Raw genomic sequence first — 18,287 nt, forward strand, 5'->3', positions numbered from 1 at the left:
CACTTCGTCTCGTCATTGATTACCGCGGATTGAATAAGGTCACCATCCGGAATAGGTATGCACTTCCTCTTATATCAAGTCTTTTAGAGCGAGTTAATGGTGCCAAGTTTTTTACCAAAATCAATCTACGATGAGCGTATAACCTCGTGCGGATCCGACTAGGAGATGAATGGAAGACCGCCTTTCGCACGCGGTATGGGCATTTCGAGTATACTGTTATGCCGTTCGGCCTAACCAATGCACCCGCAGTCTTCCAACACATGGCAAATGATATATTCAGAGACCTCTTGGATATCTGTTTGATCATCTATCTTGATGATCTATTGATTTATTCGAAGACCCAGCAAGAGCACAATTCTCATGTACTATTAGTACTAAAGCGACTCCGCGAGAATGGTCTTTATGCCAAGCTAGAAAAATGTAGCTTTGACTGTAAGCAAGTGGAATTTCTAGGCTACGTCATCTCCTCAAAGGGCATTGCCATGGATCCAGCTAAAGTCCAAATTGTACTAGAGTGGCAAATTCCACGGTCGATACGAGATGTACAATGTTTTCTAGGTTTTGCTAGCTTCTACCGTAAGTTTATACAGGATTACTCCAAGATTATCTTACCCCTCACACAACTTACGAAGAAGGGCCAAGCATTTCTTTGGTCCATTGAAGCAGATATGGCTTTTCGGCATCTTAAGAAAGCCTTTACATCAGCACCGATTCTAGCTCATGTGGATACTAGCAAACCATTCATCATGGAGGCCGATGCTTCATATTTCGCCCTTGGTAGCATCCTTTCTCAACAAGGAGATAAAGAAGAGTTGCATCCGGTGGCTTTCCATTCGCGCAAATTCGATGTTGCGGAAATCAACTACGAAATACATGACAAGGAGTTATTAGCCATCGTGGATTCATTTGTGCAATGGCGGCATTTCTTAGAGGGCTCTCCACAGCAGGTTGTTGTCTTTAGTGATCATAAAAATCTTGCTTATTTCCAGAACGCTCGCGTACTAAATCGACGGCAAGCTCGGTGGGCGCAATTCCTCACACATTTCGACTTCAAAATCACATATTGACCGGGGAAACAACAAATAAAAGCAGATGCACTATCACGACGTTCATATCTTGCACCTCGTCCTGGTGATCCAACATTTGATAATCAAAAGCAAGTAATCTTGGGACCAACACGATTGCACACAACGCAGATTTTTCACACCCCGATGGATTCACGGATTACTGATGACATATGTGCAAACTTGAAGACAGATAGTTTTGCTCAAGACATCCTGGCGCACATTGATACTTCTCGGGCATCCTGTTCTCAGTCTCAACAACCAGGTATTGACTACCGACAATTTGAATATCATGATGGTTTGTTATTCTTTAAAAAGCGCGTATATGTCCCCGATTGCTCCTGTGGCCTTCAAATCGTCCAGCATTGTCACGACACCCATACGGCAGGACATTTCGGTAGTACTAAGACGTTGGAGCTAGTGCAGCGATCTTTTTGGTGGCCCCACATGCGCCGTTTTGTCGACGACTACGTTCGGACGTGTGATGCTTGCTGCCGAGCAAAGATACCACAACACCATCCATATGGCTTGTTGGAACCCTTATCGATTCCAAGTAAGCCGTGGCAGTCTATTTGTCTTGATTTTATCACAGATCTGCCGGTTTCGCAGGGGTTCGATGCTATCTTTAACCGTCGTCGATCGATATACGAAGATGGCACATTTTGTTCCGTGTACTAAGGCCATCACTAGCGAGGAAACCGCCGTCCTAGTCATACGTGAGGTATTTCGGCATCATGGCCTCCCAGACAGTATCATCAGTGACCGAGGACCGCAATTTGTCTCCAAATTTTGGCAGCATCTCTTCAAGATGCTCAAGGTCTCTTGCAACCTCTCCTCCGACTACCATCCTCAAACCGATGGGCAGGCAGAACGAACAAACCAAACGCTAGAGCAATATCTCCGGTGTTTCCTGAGTTATCAACAGGACGATTGGGCCGAGATTCTCCACTTTGCGGAGTTTGCGTATAATAATGTTGTTCACTCCTCGACTCGAGTCTCCCCATTCTACGCTTATACCGGTTCTCATCCTCGTTGGTCGGTGATCGACACCCCAGAGCTACCTACCAATCCTCGTGCCGGGGATCATTTGGAGAGACTACGCAAGATCCAGACAGATCTCTCGACTCATCTTCGTCATGCTCAACAGACACAGAAGACTTACGCGGATTGTCATCGGCTTCCCTCGTCTTTTGCCATCGGAGATCGAGTATGGCTCTTACGTCGTCACATGAAGACTACTCGAGCGTGCGACAAGTTGGATTATCGACGACTCGGTCCTTTCCGTATTACGGGTAAAGTTAATGATGTCACATTCCGCCTTGATCTCCCTCCGCAGCTTCAGATACATCCGGTTTTCCATTGTTCTCTTCTTGAACCTTATAAAGCAAACACCATTCCCAATCGTGTTACACCACCACCGCCCCCGCTGGAGTTGGACGTCGGCCCAGAGTATGAAGTTGTTGCCATCCTCAATTCCAAACTTATTCGCAACAAACTTTATTATTTGGTCGATTGGGTTGGTTATAGTCCGAGCGAACGCACTTGGGAACCCGTCGAGCATGTTGCCAATGCTCAGGATCTGCTTGCTGATTTCCACCGAAAGTATCCGGACAAACCCGGTCCACAATCAACGCCGACTCGTTCCACTCGTCGTCTTTAAGGGGGAGATAGTGTCATGATATGGCAAGACTCGAACCCATGACCTTATGGTATATGGGTCGAGCTCTTAACCATCACACCATCTATTGTAATTCATAAGATATTATTTTCATTTATGTTTTATTATAAGAAAGTAATGTATATTCCAGATTTCTCTGGAACATTCTAGAAGTTTCAGGATTACTCCTGACAACACTATAAAAGAAGGCACTAGGCATTATGTTGAACCAAATTGGTTCAACGCCAGTCTTAAGCCTCTCAGCCGCTTTGTACTTATCTTTTCACATAATATATTAGCTGTTGTCATCATCTTTCTCTCTCTCTCCTCTTCTCACTTCCTCTCTCGGGAATCTTACGCAGTCCCGTCCTCTTAGTACTAATAGTACTGCTCTTCTTAGTACTAATTCCATCTCTGCTTTAGTACTATTCCTGACAATAGGCTCTTCTAGAGACACATCTTCATTGGAAGATGACAAGTTTTTCCTAAACCCAGGCATTGTAAAGAGGTTGATTTGCTTTCCTTTGCCTTTCGTATTTTTGTTGTGGGACATACTGTAACAATAATGTAGAGTATCTTGGACTAGCATAATCTATGGATTCCATTTACAAGAAGGGGGAACATACATACACAGTCCATGTTTTCCAAAGAGAATAAGCAAATTAAAATACTTGGGATATATGGAAGATTTCGAGGCAATACAGGATCAAGTTTCCACTAAGGATCTTCCAATCTATCAAAAAATAAAGAAGAAAGAGGAAGGCTCACATTAGCTTACACGGACATGCAAATCCGTGTATGTAAATGTGAAAGAAATTGAGGGAACAAATATATTGCAAATATTATTGAAGGAAAAGATCAAGAGAAAAAAAGTAGTGTACATATAAAAACAAGAGGACAATACAAATGCAAGGTAATAATGCTCGCGGACTTTTCATGAACCCATAAATAATTGAGTTTGAATTCATACGATGTAATAGAACATAAAATTGATTGAATATAACATGATTACCAAGAAACAAATGATAAAAAACAACAATTTTTGGAGTTAAGAGATGTGTGCAAGTCGGGAAAGGAATCTTGGAGCTAAATTTACAAGTATGAAACGTTTCACCATTTAAACGATCCATGAAAGATAAATAAGAGTGTTAAATAACTAGACTTTCAACAATTCTCTACTAGGTACCAAAATCAACTCTCAACTTCACATTTTACAGAAGTGGTGTATATATTAAAACAAGATGACAATACAAATGCAAGGTAATAATGCAATATACATGCCTCCTTGTGATTTATTCTTGTCTATTGTCATCATCTTTTTGCTTTTTTTGTGGTAAGATAATTTGTTGTACATAATTCCCTCCCATTTTTCAACCTATCCTTCACTACATGTGTTTGAAATACATGTTGATTCTCATCTCAAATTTGTTGATTCATCTAGTTATATTGTAATAAGTAAATAGTATTTTAGTTTTGTCTAATTTGTTTATCATAGTAGCCCCTTGATGATGATGAAGAAGAGCAAATCTCTTCCCACACCTAGTTCCCTTACATCTTCACAACTTCATGTTCACCCATTAAAAAGAAGCGTCAAGGTTCAACCCTCTTCTCCAATGCACATACTTTGCAATGATCCCACATCTCCAATGCACATACTTAGAATGTTCAGGAGACATTTAAGAAGTGATCAAATCACTTGATAATTGAAAATGTCATACATGAATGTTTGATTGAAAGCCTACATTGCGATATATTGTAAAATGAATCTCTTCATTATTGTTACATTTTACGAATGATCTTAAGGTCTTATTGTCATCAAAGTACATATACGAAGCCTACACTTATTAATATAAATATTCTAGAGTAAAAACATACAATCGAGAAGGAAAATAAACAATGTAATGGCAAGTTTACATAATTATATGAGAAAATGGATTGAGGGTACAAGACCCTAATGCTGAAAAATGTGCACTCACCCCGCAATAGAGAGCAGTGAATGGCGAGTAACGAGCAACTCCCAGTGAGCAGCACGTAACGAGCGGCGATCAACGAGCGGCAAGTAACACGCTGTCGTAGTGTGAAATACTATATCCGATTTAAAGTATGTATAATAAATAAAATAAAATATTAAAATAATATTTATTACATGCATAGAGCAAGATTCAAACCTTATACCTCTATATAGACAAACCCCAACCTTACCATTGTACTAACTTATCCTTAGTGTTCTATATATAGATTTGATACCTATAAGACCTTTATTTATGCCTACCTTTATTAAAAAGGTAAGCCATGCATTTTTAGAGTGCGTGAATACTTTATTTATAAGAAAAATGTAAACCAATAAAATATTACTCGTGCACATCTAGCGAGCATGAGCACTATATTTAGGAAATAAAAGCATAGTGTAAAAAGCAACTCATGCACATTTAGTGTGCATGAACACTTTAGAAAAAGCATGGATTGTTAAGACTCTCTCATCACTATATAAGGATGAGGAGCACAATGTAATAGGTGTGAATACTTTATTTATAAGAAAAATGTAAACCAATAAAATATTACTCATGCAAATCTAGCGAGCATGAGCACTATATTTAGGAAATAAAAGCATAGTGTAAAAAGCAACTCATGCACATTTAGTGTGCATGAACACTTTAGAAAAAGCATAGAGTCTATCTATAGAAAAAGCATGGATTGTTAAGACTCTCTCATCACTATATAAGGATGAGGAGCACAATGTAATAGGTGTGAAATATTTGGAAATTGGATATATTTCCTAAAACACCAATAATCAATAAACTATATTCGTGGGATTCACGAAATAATATAATACTTGTGGGATTCACAAGGTTTTATCTCTTTTCTATTTCTACTCTAAACTATTCTAAACTATTTCAATTTATTTCTATGATTAAGATAAACTAAAACAACTCTACTTGTGGGATTCACAAGCTTCAATTAATCTATACATAACTAGACTCTTCTCAAATTCTTCCTCCTCCTAGTCCAAAACCCCAGTGGTTCCCACCCAACTCACGCAACGATCTGGCGCCGAAAGGCACGACAGCGCAGGAATTAGCGAGTGGTGAGTGGCGAGTAACGAATGATGAGCAGCGAGTGACGAGCGGCAATCAGTGAGTGACAATCAGCGAGTGACGAGCAGCAATCAGCGAGCAACGAGGGACAAGCAGCAATCAGTGAGCAACGAGGGACGAACGGCGAGCAGCAATTAGCAAGTGATGAGCAGCAATCAGCAAGGAAGGAACGACGATCAACGAGTAATAAGCAACAAGCAGTGGGCAGTGGGCAGTGGGCAGTGAGCAGTGAACAATGAGTAGTGAGGAGCGTCAGCGAGTAATGAGCAACAAGTAACAAGCTACTACTAGCGAACAACGGGGAAGAGGAACGAGCAACAAGCAACGAGGAGGGATCAATGAGCAGTGAGTAGCGAGCAGGAAATCAGGCGACAGAGAGGGAGAAAACAGAAAGAGGGGGAAAGTAAAACACAAAAAGGGGGGAAAGGGGGGAAAGACTAAAGAAGAATACATAAAAACTTTTTTTTTACCTTTGTTTTTTACATAAACTATATAAATAGCCGATTCAAAAAATATGAACCGGCTAGATTCTGGTTGGTAGGAAAACCTGGCCGAAATCAATTCCAGTTGTCCCCCACCTTGGCTGGCAAAAGTCCCAACCCAATCGGAACGCTAACATTGTTCCTGGGACTTTGCCCAATACTGGATGACACCACACATCCAACTCGGAACATCGGCAATGTTCCTTTCGGCAAGGATGGTAACAACACTTGCATTAATAATGTCTTGCACATTCCTACCATAATGGAGAATTTAGTCTTGGGCGGCCAAAATCGTGGAGCAAGGCATGCAAGTCTAGTTCAACAATGGAGGCTACTTCATAGAAAAGAAGGGTTGACGCATCGCCAAAGGACGGAGAGAAAGCTAAATGTTTATTCTTGATTCGGACGAGGTAAAGTTTTCCATGTGTGCCAAAGGTCTCAAGACCGAGACAGGTATGGAGTTGTGGCACAAGAGAATCAGCCACATCAATCTCCAACGGTTTTGGGGTATGCAGTCGAAGGGAGTCATCACCGAACTTCCCGCCTTTGAAACAAAGTAAGTCGTCAGGGTGTGTGAAGCATGTCAACTCAGCAAACAATATCACCTCCCATTCCCAAAGGAAAGACATGTAAGTAACGACCTCCTTGACGTGATCCACTCAGATGTATGGGATCTGACTCAAACACCAAGCTACAAAGTGCATACAGGACCAGCTACAAGATGAGTGTCCGCTCAACCCCGTTCCGCATGGTGTTCGGACTAGAGGCGGTGATGCCGATCGAATTTCAGATTTCGAGCCTCCGAGTGCAGGTAAACGAGCAATTGAGCGAACTCGAGTCGAAATAGAGCCGGTTGGAGAAATTGTTGGTGTTAGAAGAGTATCCACTACAGAGCATGTTGCAACTTGAAATGGATCAGCGCCAAAGGAAATCATTTGTAGACAGGCACCGAAAAGGAAATGAACGTTGGTTTGAAATTAGGAAGCCGACACTTGTATTTTAGAACCAGATGGGGCTTATGGCAAGCAAATTAAGGTTTCGGTGGATAGGACCTTATTGGATCATTTTGTTGGGAAACGGGTCCCTCCGGATGGGAAGAGCACAAGCCGAATCAGTCGAGAGCCAACTCGGTCGAGGCCGAAAATCGACTGATTGCCAATTCGGTCGAGGTTGATAGGCTAAAGCCGACTTGGGGCTATATTTGTAAATAGCCCCAAATGTGTCTATTGTGTGCTATATTTGTAAATAGTCATATATATATATATATGGATATAAATATAGCTAGGGCAAAAGTAGTTATATGATTTTTTTGCTATTGTAACTAGTGGGCAATGAGTAGATCTTGTTCTTCGGACTCCAATCCGGCTCATGCTCTTCCCATCCAGAGGGACCGATTTCGTAACATATACAGCCTGCTCCTTTATTTCAGGTGGTTTTTCTTCTTTTTTGTTGTTGATGTTGCTCAAGTTCAAGTCGCTCTGATATCAGTTGTTGGAGCTTTATGAGTAACTTAGTCTGTTATAATTGAAGTTAGTCGACTTGTGCGGAATAGGATCTTGGATGTGGAGTTGGCAAACAAGTAACAAGATAGAATGTAGTGCACTCTTAATCTCATAGATGAAGATACAAAGAAAAGAAACATGGAAGAAGACAATTACACAGTTTAAGCTCAAGAAGATTGTTGCATTGCAATTCCCGTCGAACCTCGATTACAAGACTTAATCTCTCACTTTTATAGTTAGGGTAACTAAGTTATAACTGTGAGGATGTGTTTACACTAAGAGTACATATATTGGGTACCTCGATTACAAGACTTAGTCTCTCACTTTTATAGTTAGGGTAACTAAGTTATAACTGTGAGGACGTGTTCACACTAAGAGTACATATATTGGGTAGAGTGGAACTTTTATCCCATCAATTTTCAATGGGAAGATTAAAAATGATACCTTATGGGGCAAGCCTCCTTTATAAAGATGCATGAATCTACGTGATTATTTTTTATGTAATCTTAGTTATGGAGAGTCAAGCACAGTTTCTCCGAAAGAAAGGCAGAGTATTCGTTCATTCGCCCATCACACTCTTCCTTCTTCGGTTCCAAAATCATCTAGCATAAGGACCCTTCTTTCTAACAATCGGCAACAGTTCAGTTCGGTTCGGCTCGAGAGTGTCCAAACCTCACCGTTTAAAAATTTTGAAACCCAAACCGAACCGTTAGATAAAAAATTCGTGGTTCGGTTTTGGTTTTCAACTTAGTCAAAATTCAAATTTTAAATTTTCAAATTTTAAATTTTCAAAATTTTAAAGATTTTCCTACAATGTGAGAATTAGGTTTGAAAATGAAAAGGTTGTTTTAAAAAAAATAAAAAACCATTAAACCATCAAACTGTGGTTTCAAACCATTAAAACCGAACCAAACCGTTAAAAAAAACTTGAACCTAAACTTGAATTGAACCGAACCGTTTAAACCGTTAAGCCGAGGTTTCGCGGTTCCAATTGTTACGTCTTTCTTTCTTTAGACTAAATTCTTTCTTTCTCCATTTCCGAAAGAAAGGCAAAGTATTTGTTCGCTCATCACATTCTTCCTTCTTCGGATCTGAAAGCATATATGGCTTGAAGGACCCTTGTCTTTGTTTCTTTCCTTTGTGGTGGTGATGGTGGACCAGGGGTAGTTTGGTAATTTCAGAAAATCAACAGGGGTATATGGCCCAGAATTAGTACATACTGATACAGCCATAGCCATGGCCATGGCCCTGCCCCTGCCCTGCTGCTGTTGGAGATCTATCTGAAGCAGAGGAGGAGAGGATATGGAAGAAGAGAGAGAGACTGAGTGACCCACTGTCTCAAAAGCCATGGCTTCTGCTTTTCCCAAGCCTTGGAAGAAACCCAAAGGACTCGGCCCTACCCATTGGGCTCCTTCCACCACTTGCTTCGTCTCCTCCTCTCTCCTCCTCCTCCTCCTCCTCCTCCTCCTCGGCTTTCTTCTGGAATGGAATGAGCTCCTCCTTAGCCGAAGCTCTCATAGTAATGGCTCCCCTTCTCTGTCCCTGTCTTTGCATCAGAATCGGGATCGTCATCAAGATGATCGTGAAGAAAATGAACAGAAGATGGTTTCTTCAGATTTTGGCATCCTTGGCGTTCCTTGGTGTAGGTAGCTCCCCCCCCCCCCCACCCCTTTTTCTTCACCATATGACTTTTTGAAAGTGCATCATCTCTTCTCTGATTTAGGGTTTAAGGTTTAATTATATGCATTTAGTGTTTAACTTTTGCTAATATCTTTTTTTGGGTTTAGGGTTTCGTCAAATTCATAACTCGTTGAAAATGTATTTTATCTACATACATTTAAGGATTTATGGTTAGATCATTGACATGTTTCTCATATGTAGTTCAAGGTTTGAGCACATACACCTTAAGGTTTAGGTTTTTTGGGTTTTATACTAACTCACTCTGCCCAAACCCTAGATTTAAGGCCTGTACATATTTAAACTAACATATACACATATGCTATTGTAATGGAATTCAAAAGCCTAGATCTAAGGCGTGTACATATTCAGGCTGACATATACACATATGTTAGGGTAATGGAATTCAAAAGCCTAAATTGAATCTCCTAATTCACATCCACACATATATGCATCGAGCCCTTATGATGTAGAACTAAGAAAGGCTAAGCAATCCAGCTCTGTTCAAAACTCGGGATTGGAGACACACATCTTGCATATGACACATTTGCAGAATTAGTGAAACCTTTGTTAAAAATCTTGGATTGAACTTTCAAATTGGAATTACACAGATATCTGCAAGATGACTGAAAGCTCTGTTCAAATTGACATATACCATTTATGCACATTCTAATTGGCATATACCCCTGTCCTTATTTGTTTTTTATTCCTTGTTCCTTTGCAGGACTAGAAATGGTGCCAATGTCCCCTGGACTCAAGATGATCTCCTCAAGGGTCTCAAAGAGTTTGCTCAGATCTATATAAATCGCCCCATACCGAACAATAAGTTTGGAATGGGTTTTGATCATTCATTTGGCCTATGGTTTATGGCTCGATGGATTCAACCCGATCTAATGATTGAAAGTGGAGCTTTTAAAGGACACTCAACTTGGGTTCTAAGACAAGCTATGCCTGACAAGCCGATCATTTCAATAACACCTCGTCACCCAAAGAAATACTTGCAAAAAGGCCCTGCATATGTTGACTCCAATTGCAAGTACTATGCTGGGAGGGATTTTGTGGATTTTGGAAGCATTAATTGGAAAGATGTACTTAAGGAGCATGGCATCAAAGAGCAATCGAGAGTCTTCTTGTTCTTCGATGATCATCAAAGCGAATTGAGAAGGTGAGCTGCTTTCTACATTTCATTCTAAGAACTATCGTCATGGTTTCTCAAATGGGTATGAATAATTATTTGTAAGAAGTTTGCAACATATGATGGCGATGCTTGAACCAGTTTGGCAAGATTCTCATGGAAAACCGAGTTGAACAGGGATATTGATTGGTATCAAACGGTTGGCTGGAGCTTAGTGTAGTAGAAGCTAGGAAATAACCTATGGATTAGGTATCCATTTTATGGTTGGAAATATCTTGTAAGATTGACTTGCTTAAATCTCCTGTATGGATCTATGCACAGCATGCCATAGTTCTCTGATATTTAGACTTTTCAGATTGTAGATTTTTGTGTTCTCCAATATACATAAATACATATATGCACTTATTCCTAATTCAAACCCCAAATTTTAGAATTCAAGATTTTTTTATAAGGTTTAATACTTTAGATTTCAGCAAGCACTGGAGGCAGGGTTTCAACATTTAGTGTTTGAAGATAATTATGATACTGGAACTGGGGATCATTATTCTCTCCGACAAATCTGTGACCAGCCTCACATAAAAGGTAATGTTTCTAAAGTTTCCGAAGTATGAATGGTTCAGCGATTTTATAACTTGTAAAATCCTAATAAGAGTTTATATTTATGTGTGTGTGTGTGTGTGTGCGCGTGTGTATGTATATACATAGATTGGCTAAATAACATGTTTTACTTATTTTTGGCAAATATATTACCGGTACAATCTGAAAAATAATCTTTTAGTAGGCAAATGATTCTATTTGTAGTTCAACTTTGAAAAACAGCAGTTGAAATTGTGTATATACTGCCCAAATTATAGAATATCATGTGAAAACTCAGCATTTTTTTGGCAAAATATACTTGTAAAATGCTATAATAAATAGATTGTAAATTTTGCAAATGTTTAAAAAAGTTAGTAGAGGTATCCAAAGACCTTAAAAAACAGTTATTTAGCAAAATGTGATCACGATTAACAGTTTTTTAAAATCTTGAAAAATGGGCAGTTGTCTGAAATATTAAACCCTACTTTTTTGGGTGAATTTATGTCTTGTAAAATAGTATATAGGATATAATGTTGAACTTCAAACAATTTTACTTTCTTTGGCATGCATTGTTTTTTGTGACAAATATAATCTAGATCTATCTCTATTTATGCGAATTAGAAAAATAAGGGCAATTGATATATATGCGCTATAACTTATACAAGATCTGGATATGGTAAAAAGGTGGTGGCCATAATTGCTCAAAAGACAGTTATGAGGCTCATGTAAGAGTGACAAGGAGCAATATTTGGGAGAAAGCAGTAAATGTGGATGAGCTATGTGGAGCTGATAATGCATGGTGGGGAGTGAGAGGACAAATGAGGGATAACTTCAATCATAGTTTTGAGTTAATAAGTGAAAATGATCATCTCAAGAACTCAAAGCAAGTTGAAGCTGCCTTAGAGCTCTATTGGGAATTGCCACCTATTGCAGATCCTACATTAACTCATCAAACTAGGTATGATCCATCTCGAACCTCACCCCCTCTTATCAAACGTAGTCAGAAAGGACTCTTTAAGAAGCTTGGCCTAAGTACCCTTGATAAAGATGTCTTTAATGGCTACACTCAAATGGTGTACTTGAAAATATCTCAACATCTGTAATTCTTTTTGCATTTCCATGAACTGAAACTGAAGAGGATTAAAGATAAAAGGATTGTATCAGCTATAAATGTTATAGTAGCTATGATAGTCGGTAATTTCACTCTTGTATTATTTGTACTTGGTGTTCTTCAACTTTTGTGTCGTAGAAAGGCATTTTGTAGCACTAACTATTGTTTAAATATCTGTAGGACAGTACTTCCCAAGAATTGTCACTTGATATAAGACATTGGCAGATTTTGGCAAAGTTATTTTTTTCAGACATTTGAGTGAAGAGGATTTGTGTTCTGGTAATGAGTTGAGATTTGATCTATACAGAAAATTTATGGTGCATTTAAATTGGTCATGATTCTTCATAGCTCATTATCCATCTGATAGATAGCACATGGTTTACGTACTAACCAACCTATTATGTACATTGAATACTCTTCTGACAACACGTGGTTTACTTTGCTTTGCTAGTCAACATATCCATCTTCAATACATATAAATAATGAACAGTTATTTAAAAACACGTATACAAAGCAATACACTCAAATACTTCAAAACGACATCCTCAACATACAGTTAGTTGTCTTTCCAACTAAGAATAATGTTTTGAGAGTCATATACAAATTACTGAGGGACAATAGTTATTTTTGAGAGTTCAAAACGACATCCTCAACATACAGTTAGTTGTCTTTCCAACTAAGAATAATGTTTTGAGAGTCATAATACAAATTACCGAGGGACAATAGTTATTTTTGAGAGTCATATACAAATTACTGAGGGTCATAGTTAATTACTTCAAAAAGTAGATCACCAAGGATTCAAAAGTCATAAAGACTTGAAATTTCATAAAGATTTGGATTAAATGTTGAAACTTTCTTCATACAGACTCCACGTTATACAAAAGCCAGTTAAACCATGGAATGGAAAAGGCAACATTCCTGCTTTTCCAATACCAGGACAAATCCTTTGGAGACAAAAATGTCCTCGTCTCTTAGGAAACCAAAAAACAAATGCACAGCTTCGATGCATACATAGTAAGTAGGCTATAGAAACAACCTACTAAAGAAATCACTTATCTACCCTAATACTTCTCAATAATGGTTACAGTTCATGATTATTCACGCCTTGCCGACAACAAGAAAAATACATACTCCAAAACTCCCTTCTCTCCCTTTCTGTCCTCCATCCACCTTGATATACTACAACAAACATCAGGCTATATATCGACCTCAACCTTTTGCTACACCACATGTATCTCCAACTCTATCTATTACAACACCAATGCATTCATATGCATTCATTCTTCTTGAAGGTAACTCAAAAAACATCATATAGTTTTCTGCTTTATCCAATTGTATTTATGTAGCATGTACTGCATTGATTGGACCCATCATAATTAATGCATAAAGTTGAATTGATTGTTTGGTTGCTCAAGCCAAACCCGATTCAATGAAAAGATCAAGTAATGCCAACGTCTGCAATAGCCAAAAACGGAAACAATTAACTAAATATAAAGCAAAACAAGAAACAAAGACGGTCAAAAAATGATCCAGTTAGTCAAAAATATAGAAAAGAATCAAAAGAAACTAACCTCAGGTACTGAGAGTTGTAGACGGAACTTGGGTCCATCATAGTGATGGAGAACCGGTCGAAAAGAGTCTTCTTCAAGGGGCTTTGAGAGCCTTCTCACCCGAATGCGGACCTGCAAAGAAAATAAATAGAGTTAGCAAACCAAATATCATAATAAAACAAGTAGTATCAATTAGAACAAAAGGGCTTTGTCTGTATAAGTGATTGAAATATGTTCAGAAGCTCCAGAATGCCACAATTAGTTGGCGCCTCTTAAACATGGCCACATACAAAATTCTTGGTTTAACTTTTTGTCCAATCTAAAACGAAATAGAGGTCCGAACAATAAGATTATGCTACGCTGCCTTGTAACGAATCGTGGACTTCGAATGAACTAAGCTACCTACCCAACATTTTTTATACCAATGACTTTATGCCAAATCAGAATACATAGCAAAAATTTAACCTACCGTGTTTCGCCACTCTCAAGCACCTAGGGACTCTGACCCACTATTTTAAGTGTCTAATAAGACGATGCCACCTCAGCATCAAAATTTGTTTTTCCATGGTTTCATGTATCAACAATGTAGAGAATTTACGAACTAAAATGCAACGCAGTAAGTGAAGAGCGACACTTAACCTGAGCTGGGAATCTAGACTCTCCTTTACATTTCTTGTCTTCCCATGCCGTTGGATCAATGTTTGAACCACCAAAACTAGCAGCCTAAGAAAAGGAAATATGGATTCAGAAAATTTCCCAAGAAGACTTTGATTTTCATGCTAATCAATAGAAAAGAATACTTCATAAACTCATATAATACTTTTACCTCATACACTCCATGAAGTTGATGAGTGGTATAGTTGTAAAGAAATAGCGGCAGGCCTGGTTGAATTGCACGAACTGAATCCCGATATCTCTGTGGTAATCCTGTATGGCGAGAAAAAAGTATATAGCAATTTAAATCTTCTTAAAACCCCACATGCCCTTCACATGCGTACATATACATAGGCAAAAACCCATAAAGGCACAGGAACACATCAAAAATGCATGCATTACAAACACATACACACGCATAGATGTATACATACACATGCATAAATGGAAGATTTACATACTTACAAACACATACAAAGGGAGATAGAGAGAGAAAATACTACGGATCATACCAAAGAGCTGCCGCTTCAGGTCCTCCGCCATTGTATCATTATTACACACAAAGATGTAACCCCCCAGAGTCTCATTCCTTGGTAGAGTTTCGGCAGGGGGCAACGACTTAAATCGTTTATCACCACTATTACCTGACTGTTGTTGTTGTCCTGAAGAATTGAAACTTCCTCCAGACAAAAGCTTATGACCAAATTCATCCAATTTCATGTCCACTAACTTCTGATTCAATCCCTCTCCTTTCAAAGTATCATCAACTCGTCCTTTTTTCCCTCCTTTAACTGGCTTGAAATTCTTGTCCACAACCTTGGTTTCAGAGTGGCTTCTATCCATATTGCCTCTCATTTGATCGACAATAGCGAGTTGTGATGCAACAATTTTCCATTTGTGGTCTTCTTGAACCTCGCTTTGTCCTCTCCTTTCATTACTGAAGCTCCAGAATGCATACATGCTATCCATATCCAAACCCCTATAATAATAATAACAAAAATTATATGATAATAAATCAATATATACATATGGCTGAGGAGCATTTTTCCACAGTGCAATTTCACATCATTCCAATTATTGAAGGTTCAAAAATGAACAAACATTTTTTAAATGTGGACTTTCAAATTAGTAAAATTAAAAAGAATCACAACCCCAACAACAGAGTATGAGAAAAAAAGAGAATTACACAGAATATCATCAGCACAAACAGAAACCCTAGAAGGGACAATAAACAAAAAAAACACTATAATTCTTGAATTGAAAGAAACAACCCTGGAGCAGGTTAAGTACAGAAAGCTATAAAAAATTTCGACATTAAAAGAAAACCCTGGAGGGAATTCAAGAACCCTCCAAAAATTCATTGTCCTTAAAAGAAAGAAATCCTCTTGAAGCATACAGTACAAAATACCCTAGAAGTATAGACATAGAACAACAGTTAAGTAAAAGAAAACATAAAAACTAAATATATTCAAAAGAATCAGGAAAACCATAATAACGGTTGAAAACAGACTCATTTCCAGATACAGAGATACTCATCAAGCAGAATATCTGAGAGGAATGCGAAAATATGCAGAAATGGTAATATTTGAGCGAATTTAACAGAGAACTTTTGCATATAAGAAACCAAACAAACGAGCAGCACAGATAGGAAATGGGACAGTAAGATCAGAAGCTGCGCAGGAAAAATCAAAATTTTGAACAGGAGAACCAGAAAACTTAAACAGACAAATCAGAAGAACAAAAAACGAGCAGGAGAACAACAAGAATTTAACAGGTTTAAATTAGCACCAAAAGAAGCAGAAAACTAGAGAAGCGAATTGAAGCAGAAGAGGGTAAAGACAGATAAAGAAGTAACAGTATACATGAAACAAGGGGAAATTTCAGAGAAGAATTAGAAGAAAATATACAGAAAATTTAAGAAGAAAAACAGAGAGAAAGAGAGAGGTTTTCTTGGCTTACCTCTGTATGTTATAGCAGAAACCCGAAGAGTAGTGGCGGAATCAAAGCTCAGCCGTCCAAAAACACAGAGCGAGAAGCTCTTGATTGAAGAAACGCCCTAAAAAAAGGGAGCGTCCTTCAAGAATTTACAGAAGGAAGTGATGGAGGAAACACTAAAAATAAAACACGAAATGAAGATAGCAGAAACCCTAAATGACCAATTATGGAAGAAGAGTATACGGAACCCTAAAATCAAATATAGAAGAAGAGAGTAGAAAGAAACCTACGCCCAATTACAGAAGAAGAGTAAAAGAAACCCTAAAAACCCAGTAGAGAAGAAGAGTAGAAAGAACCCTAAAACCAGTAGAGAAGAAGTGTGGAAGAAACCCTAAAACTAGTAAAATAAAAATAAAAGAAGAAGAAGAGTAGAAGAAACCCTAAAAAGCCAGTAGAGAAGAAGAGTAGAAGAAACCCTAAACCCAATTACAGAAGACGGTAGAGGAGAGATTGAAAAGAAGAGAAACACAGAGAAGGAGAGAGGTAAAAAGGGAAGGGAGCGGGGGGAACAGAACAGAGTGAGAGAGAGTGTATGTTTTTTGAAAACCCTAGATCTGCAGGAAAAAGGGGGAGGAGATCAAACCAATTTAAAGCACAAAGAAAATATCCCCATCACTTTACTACTCTCTCTCTCTCTCTCTCTCTGTCTTTTGGAAAAATAAAGAGAGAGCAGATCAGAGCAGATCAGAGCAGCAGGACAGGGCATATGGTGGGGCCAAATATACATACATACATACATACATATTCTGATGATCTCTCTCCATCTATCTGTATCTATCTATCTATCTATAAGAAGAAGAAGAAGAAGAAGAAGAGTCCAGACTCCAGTCTCTTGTGTCTGTAGTTCTATTTTCAGTAGAACAACTCTCTCTCTCTCTCTCTCGGTAATATACATAGGTGTCCGATGTTTTGCTTGCATTCATTTCACGTGATATATGGTGGCGTGGTCTCTTCATCAGTCCATCCATCCACCCATTGAATCAAGACTGAAGCATGCCCCGCTTTTCCCGCTCGACCACCCACTCCAGTGTACTCGATCTTATGCCTTGTAATAGCTCGATGTCGATCTCGATCGTGATTTGAAGCCAACCTTTTGCATTGCATCTATCTGCTCATGATTACTCTTATATATTTTCTCATTGTATGTGGTTCCCTTGTTCCAAACTGGGGCGTAGTCCCAAAGCTGATTGGGATTCACCAAGGGGCTTAGTCGTAAGTCCCAAAGAAGGAGCCACCCTAGGTTGAGACAACCAAGTTCCACAATCATCCTAGGCCTATATAAGGAAGATCACTCCTATTTTGTAAATCATTCTAAGGTTTACCATTTTGTTCTAAGGACCGTGAAGTGATCTCTCTCTCTCTCTCTCTCTCTCTCTCTCTCTCTCTCTCTCTCTCTCTCTCTCTCCGTTGTTTGGGAGTTGTCCCGACTCATCTTGACATAGTCTCGATTCGTCCCAACTCAGTCTCGACTTGTCCCAACTATGAGTTTTGGATTGTGGTTTGTCCCACTTTGGGAGTGTTTCTAAGCTTTTCCTTGTTGATATGATATATGGGCATGTTTTGTGTCCCAATCGTGTTTTCTTTTGGCTTTAAGGAACGCCATAAAATAGGGTCATAACATATTCCTCTCCATATGCCAAGTGGCCATTTAGGAGAAGTTCTAACACATTAAGTGGTTGTTGCCTAGCCATGTGTAGAGATCTTAACCCCATTGCCAACCCCAAAAGCTATGACCAAAGAAGTTTGATAGAGTTTGGTTGCGATATTGCAATACCATGTGCACTTTGTT

The 18,287-nt window shown here is 38.8% G+C and overlaps 2 protein-coding genes across 2 annotated transcripts; one reads left to right on the top strand and one right to left on the bottom strand.

Annotated features, from left to right (window-relative positions):
* Positions 1–9,094: 9,094 nt before the first annotated feature.
* Positions 9,095–12,399, top strand: LOC147850784 (DNA-directed RNA polymerase subunit beta). The gene is made up of 4 exons (XM_087335921.1): positions 9,095–9,446; positions 10,202–10,642; positions 11,079–11,194; positions 11,873–12,399. The coding sequence occupies exons 1-4, from the start codon at positions 9,148–9,150 to the stop codon at positions 12,289–12,291; spliced, it is 1,275 nt and encodes a 424-aa protein (XP_087192047.1). The 5' UTR covers positions 9,095–9,147; the 3' UTR covers positions 12,292–12,399.
* Positions 12,400–13,108: 709 nt separating this feature from the next.
* On the bottom strand, positions 13,109–16,711 carry LOC147850785 (B2 protein-like). Its single transcript, XM_087335873.1, has 6 exons — positions 16,463–16,711; positions 15,016–15,482; positions 14,676–14,776; positions 14,489–14,572; positions 13,871–13,981; positions 13,109–13,754 (listed from the first exon to the last, which is right to left on the bottom strand). The coding sequence occupies exons 2-6, from the start codon at positions 15,470–15,472 to the stop codon at positions 13,710–13,712; spliced, it is 798 nt and encodes a 265-aa protein (XP_087191999.1). The 5' UTR covers positions 15,473–15,482; positions 16,463–16,711; the 3' UTR covers positions 13,109–13,709.
* Positions 16,712–18,287: the final 1,576 nt, after the last annotated feature.

This window comes from Azolla caroliniana, unplaced genomic scaffold (assembly GCF_043228905.1).
Source record: "Azolla caroliniana isolate FFs.n. ecotype wild unplaced genomic scaffold, voAzoCaro1.0.p SCAF_20, whole genome shotgun sequence".
Classification (NCBI taxonomy): Eukaryota; Viridiplantae; Streptophyta; class Polypodiopsida; order Salviniales; family Salviniaceae; genus Azolla; species Azolla caroliniana.

Coding starts and splice junctions, on each gene's coding strand:
- LOC147850784 (XM_087335921.1), top strand. CDS start 9,148: ATGGCTTCTGCTTTTCCCAAGCCTTGGAAGAAACCCAAAGGACTCGGC. Junction 9,447..10,201: donor CTTGGCGTTCCTTGGTGTAG/GTAGCTCCCCCC, acceptor GTTCCTTTGCAG/GACTAGAAATGGTGCCAATG. Junction 11,195..11,872: donor TGACCAGCCTCACATAAAAG/GTAATGTTTCTA, acceptor TATGGTAAAAAG/GTGGTGGCCATAATTGCTCA.
- LOC147850785 (XM_087335873.1), bottom strand. CDS start 15,472: ATGGATAGCATGTATGCATTCTGGAGCTTCAGTAATGAAAGGAGAGGA. Junction 14,573..14,675: donor AACTTCATGGAGTGTATGAG/GTAAAAGTATTA, acceptor TCCTTTTCTTAG/GCTGCTAGTTTTGGTGGTTC. Junction 13,982..14,488: donor AGTCTAGATTCCCAGCTCAG/GTTAAGTGTCGC, acceptor TTTTCTTTGCAG/GTCCGCATTCGGGTGAGAAG.